The sequence below is a fragment of the Muscardinus avellanarius genome, assembly GCF_963383645.1.
Source record: "Muscardinus avellanarius genome assembly, chromosome: 19".
Classification (NCBI taxonomy): domain Eukaryota; kingdom Metazoa; phylum Chordata; class Mammalia; order Rodentia; family Gliridae; genus Muscardinus; species Muscardinus avellanarius.
In genome coordinates this window covers 19,510,767-19,516,581 of record NC_137805.1, presented here as the reverse complement: position 1 = coordinate 19,516,581, position 5,815 = coordinate 19,510,767, and the positions used below count along the sequence as shown (strand labels likewise).

The 5,815-nt window shown below is 55.8% G+C and overlaps 1 protein-coding gene across 1 annotated transcript; it reads left to right on the top strand.

Moving 5' to 3' along the window:
* Positions 1–3,888: 3,888 nt before the first annotated feature.
* On the top strand, positions 3,889–5,814 carry CD93 (CD93 molecule; the record flags this gene model as incomplete). Its single annotated transcript, XM_080716087.1, has 1 exon — positions 3,889–5,814. One exon carries the CDS (start codon positions 3,889–3,891, stop codon positions 5,812–5,814), a length of 1,926 nt encoding a protein of 641 aa, XP_080572213.1.
* Position 5,815: the final 1 nt, after the last annotated feature.

Below are 5,815 nucleotides of genomic sequence, written 5' to 3'. Positions count from 1 at the left end.
GAAAGGAGGGACTTGTAATTTACATTTCTAAAGGGAAGGAAAGAGCCTGAGAGGCTTCTTTACATTTCTGAAAGAGAAACAAATGGCCTAAGGGAAATCTGAAGAAATCCCAGATGCCGGAGAAACAATTTCACACATCTTGGGGGATGGAACAAGAGGTGCAGAGGGCTGTGTTTGGAGGCAGGACAGCCCCCCCCTTCCAGGGCAAATCCTCCTGGAAATGGCAGAGACTGGGCTAGAGATAGGGCTAGCATATCTACAGATCAAAGGACCTTCCTCGGACTTAGACAGGATAAAAACTCAGTAAACTGGAGTTCTTTGGCATTTTCGTTCGAATTGCCCCCCTGTGCCTGCTCCGGCACAGGGCTGTAACTATCTCTATATTTCTATCTTTTTAATAAACTTCTTTAAATCTGCAGCAGCTGTCCAAGCGATGAATACTTATTCTTAGCTTAGGACAAGAATCCACGGTTCTTTCTGTTTGTCTCTGTGTGTCTGGTGGTGGTGGGGGGGGGGATTACTTCACACCACGCACCTTTCCCCCCAACCTATCCCCTGTAACATATTTCCTAACATTTTATTATCTATCACAGACTGAGGAATCTAACCAGGTATGTGGTCACAAGATACTATCTCTCTCTGGGGTTCGTTCCGATTCCCAAAAGCATCCTTTACAAGCAAGTTTCTCTGTCTAGCCCCCACTCATTTCCCCTAAAAGCATCTCCCTCGCTTCCCTCCCCCGGCGAAGGGGTTTTAAGCTCCAACCCTCTGGCCCGTCTTCGAGTTGAACTCTTGTTCGGGGAGGCGCTGGAGCACCTGCCTGCGTTCATGGCTCCCTTTGGGTTTTCTCCTGCAATCTAGTGTCAGTTTATTTCCCAGGGACATTTGGCTCCTATGAGAGTCAGGCCGTGAGTCATTGCTTGATAATCACTGGCCTACTCTAGGCCAGGAATTCTCCAAATTAACTGGTAAAATGCGATGTTTATTCGAGAACACGTAATTTGAAGATGTTATCTGAAGCTTACTTAAGTATCCTTAAAACAATGGTGGTGACCATGCTTGTTTAGGTCTTGTATCAATGCAACTTTTGTGTTGTGGGGGAGGGGAGTTTTACTATTAACCTTGTGTAGAATTGCAGGGATCTGGTGAAAAATAAAGATAATTTTTTTTTTTTTTGGTGGTACTGGGGTTCCTGGAAGCCCTTCTACCTCCGGGCTACACTCCCAGACTTATTTTTTATATATTTTTTGGAAACAGGGTCTCTTAAGCCAGCGAGGCTGGCTTCGAACCCGCGCGATCCTCCTGTCTCTGCCTCCCAAGCGTGGGAATTACAAGCATGCGCCACCATGCCAGGCTTAGGATAATTTTAAAAATAATAAAAAGAAAGGCTGGTGCAGTGGCACGCTCCTATTATCACAGTACATGGGAGCCGAGACCCTCCGTTGTCCCATTTTTAGTTCAGAAAGGAAGAAGAGAAAAGCCAGGTGCCTGAATGATCCGCAAACCAATTAACCTACTCCCACGTAATTGAGATTAAACTGTCCCCATATTTGGGACCAGAACATTCCGTTCCCAGGAGGACGTGAAGTACATTTTGAAGGCAATTTACGAAGAGTAGGGTGCCAGCGCAGCAGCCGGCAGGTGGGCCACGCTGCGGGGCTTGCAACCGCAACAGCCTGGGAGGCTCTTCCGACTCTGCTGACTCCTATCACTGGAGGGTCCCTCCGTGGAAAACCACCACATAGTCTGCACTCTAAATGAGAATGTGGTGTTTTGTGATCCATGGAGCAATTTATAGGCAAAGATCCACATTCCCTCGGAGTCTGCATTCAAGCTGTCCTATTGGCAAAGCCCCGGCAAGGTAGCTCTCCTCCTTCCCTGAGCTCCCAGGAACGTGCCCACAGCCCCGTGACCTCTGACACCCCCACAGCAGGGAGACCTGCAGCCAAGATGCATGCATGTTGCCGCTCAGGGGGTCCAGGCAGGTGTGGGGGGGTTGCATATATACAGTTAGCACCCGCTCCTTTCCTTGTTTCTTCTTTCTTAATTCAAAAAGGGAGGAAAAAAGCATGATTTCACTGTGATTGGCCCGCGAGGAGGAAGGCTGTCCAGAAGCCTATTTCCACCTCTTTATTTACAGATGAGGCAGATAAGAGCCGAGGCTGAGTTGCCCAGCAGACTGGAAACAATGAAGGCGAATCCAAGGCTCCCAGGGAAGGGTGGTGTCTACAATTTACATGGCCTTTCTCCGCTCGTGTTTTAGAGTTTCTTCCTAGGTTAATGGATGAATAAACAAAGCATTCTTCCTCGTAGTTTATTGCCTTCCTTACAATGTCAACACTGGCTAAGGGAAAGTAGATTTGAAAGTTCCTAAGTGGAAGATAAGGAACAGCTGGCTACAGAAGATAGCTTGGCGATTGGATGGATGGATGGCTGAGTGGATGGGTAAGTAGATGGATGTATGATGTATGTATGTATGTATGTATGTATGTATGTATAGATGGATGATGGGGATGGATGGACAGATGGATGAATGGATGGATGGATGGATGGATGGATGGATGGCTGAGTGGATGGGTAAGTAGATGGATGTATGATGTATGTATGTATGTATGTATGTATAGATGGATGATGGGGATGGGTGGATGGATGGATGGATGGATGGCTGAGTGGATGGATGAGTGGCTGGGCAGGTGGACAAATGTATAGGTAGTGGATAGATGGATGGGAGAGGGATCCTCACAGGTACCAAGGAACACAGGGAGGGTGCGGTGGGCTTCAGACACGGTCCCTAAATGTCTTTTGAAGTGAGAAGAACACGAGGGACACTCTCTGAGGGTGGACTAACCCCGAGACAAGGATTTGAGCAAATCACTTTTCAGGCAGGGGAGGCGAGCAGGCTGGAAGGCAGCCCTGGGTTGGGCATCCCCCCGGCCCACATCAAGTCCAGTGGTGGCGGCTGGGTTGGGTTCCACTCTCTGCGGGACTCCAGCCTCTGGTGCTCTATCCTGCCCCGGGGAGGAGGCCTGACGCTCATTTTTCTTTCTTTCTGAGGCTGGTTTTTGCAATTCCGCCACCTCACAGTGCAATATTTGCACGATGCAACCCTGAAAACTGCCAAAATACACGCGATTTGGTTTTGTATTCTTGAGGGGGCTTGGCACTGGGTAAGAAGCCCAGACATTCCCACGGCCCAGTTCCTATTTAAAACTGTCTATCTATTTAAGGTTCACGAAGAGGGTAATAAAAGAAGAAAAAAAAAGATTCTCAGGGCCAATGGGGGAACAGAAGATAGGATAAAAGAAAAACACAGTTTGCTTCTAAAAAAGGCTGAAAATTGTAACCATCCAGGGCCTTGTGTCTCGAAGCCTTGGATTCTTTTCTTTCTTTTGGTTGTTTGCAAACCCAAGTGGAATTTTATCGTGAGGAGCGAGCCTTTTGAGCTCTTAGCCCCAAAGTCTCTGCAGGCTCAGCAGCAGCGGGAGCACCCTTGGCTTCCTGCCTCACGCGGATGGGAAGAGAATGGGGCCGCGCGGACTCCGTGTCCCTGACCCCTCAGCCTTTCCATATCTCTGAGCCAGGGACCAGCGGAGCCGCCTGGCCCCTTTTATGAACAACAGAATCCGTGATGCAGGCAACAGGAGTCAGAAAGCTATTCACGGCAGGAAGCCCCGGCATCCGGTGAGAAATAAGAAGTCCGGAGCACAGGATGCGCCTTGGGTCAGGGGGACCTGGAGAGCCTTCGGGCTTTGTGTCCCTCGCCGCTGCTGGGACAGAGCGCTGGGCACAGCTCAGCCCTCGGCAGCCCCGGAGCCTGACCCCCAGCCCCAGTCGCCGCCGACTCTGTGGGGGCGTCTAGCCTCCCACCCAGGGGGCGCGGAGGCCGGGATGGCCTCCTCTGCTGACCTGCTCCTGCTCCTGTTGCTGCCCTGGGCGGGGGCTGGGGCTCCCCCCGAGCCCGAGGCTGTGGTGTGTGCGGGCACCGCCTGCTACACGGCCCACTGGGGCAAGCTGAGCGCCACTGAGGCCCAGCAGCGCTGCAGCGCCAACGGAGGCCACCTGGCTACGGTGAAGAGCGAGGAGGAGGCCCGGCACATCCAGCGAGCCCTGGCCCAGCTCCTGAAGGCCAGCCCATCCCCGGAGGCCGGGAGGACAGGCAAGTTCTGGATCGGACTCCAGCGGGAGAAGGGCAAGTGCCTGGACCCCAGCCTGCCGCTAAAGGGCTTCAGCTGGGTGGGTGGCGGCGAGGATACGCTCTACGTGAACTGGCACAAGGAGGCCAAGAGCTCCTGCCTCTCCAATCGCTGCGTGTCCCTCCTGCTGGAACTGGCTGCGACGCCCCAGCCTGGCCGCCTCCCCAAGTGGTCGGAGAGCCCCTGCGGGAGCGCCAACTCTCCAGGAAGCAACATCGAGGGCTTTGTGTGCAAGTTCAGCTTCCAGGGCATGTGCCGGCCACTGGCCCTGGGGGGCCCAGGCCAGGTGAACTACACCACGCCGTTCCGGGCCAGCACGCCCGCCCTGGAGGCCGTGCCCTTTGCCTCGGTGGCCACCCTGGCCTGCGGGGACGGGCACGAGGGTCCGAGCCAGTATTTCCTGTGCAAGAAGAAGAAGCCCGAGGGGCTCGCGGGGCTCGAGGTGTTCGAGTGGGGCACCCCTGGCCCTCTCTGTGTCGATCCCAAGCTGGGGTGCACCTTTAACAACGGGGGCTGCCAGCAACACTGCTTCGAAGGGGGGAACGGCTCCATCCGCTGCGGCTGCCAGGCGGGCTTCCGGCTGCTGGACGACCTGGTGACTTGCGTCCCCCGGAACGCGTGCAGCTCCAGCCCCTGTGGGGGAAAGGCCACGTGTGTCCCTGGGCCCCAGGGGAACTACACGTGCCACTGTGCGCACGGCTACCGGCTGGACTCGCGCGGGTTGGACTGCGTGGACGTGGACGAGTGCCAGGGCTCCTCCTGCGCCCAGGACTGCGTCAACACCCCCGGGGGCTTCCGCTGCCAATGCTGGGTGGGCTATGAGCCTGGTGGCCCTGAAGGGAAGGCCTGCATGGACGTGGACGAGTGTGCCTCCAGTGTGGCGCCCTGTGCCCAGGGCTGCGTCAACACCAACGGCTCATTCTACTGCTCCTGCGCAGCTGGCTATGTCCTGTCCAGGGAGGATGACACCCAGTGTGAGGACCGGGACGAGTGTGAGGACCCCCAGGGCAGCCCCTGCGACGGCCTGTGCTTCAACACGCAGGGCTCCTTCCGCTGTGGCTGCCTGCCGGGCTGGGAGCTGGCCCCCGACGGGGTATCTTGCACCCTGGGCCCCCTGTCCTCAGGACCACCGGCTGCTGCTCCCCAGGATGAGGACAAGGGAGACAGAGGGGGGGACACCACGCCTCCTGGCACCAGGTCCACCTCCAGCAAGGCCTTTGCGGGCAGTCCGGTACTGGTGCCCACCACGAGAGGACCGTCCCTCTCACCCAGCGCCACCGCCACCTCGGTCCCAAAGGAGAGGTTGGCACCCAATGGGCCCCCTGGCATCTTGTCGGAGCCGGACACCCCTCTGCCCACGGCCGCCTCTGTCGATGAGGACTCCGTGGCCACACAGAGCGACGACGGAGGCACCGACGGGCAGAAGCTGCTCCTGTTCTACATCCTGGGCACGGTGGTCGCCATCTTGCTCCTGCTGGCGCTGGCTCTGGGGCTTCTGGTCTACCGCAAGCGCAGAGCCAAGAAGGAGGAGATGAAGAAAACGCCCCAGCGCGCAGCTGACAGCTACTCCTGGGTCCCCGAGCGAGCAGAGCACCGGGCCACGGAGAATCAGTACAGGTAAA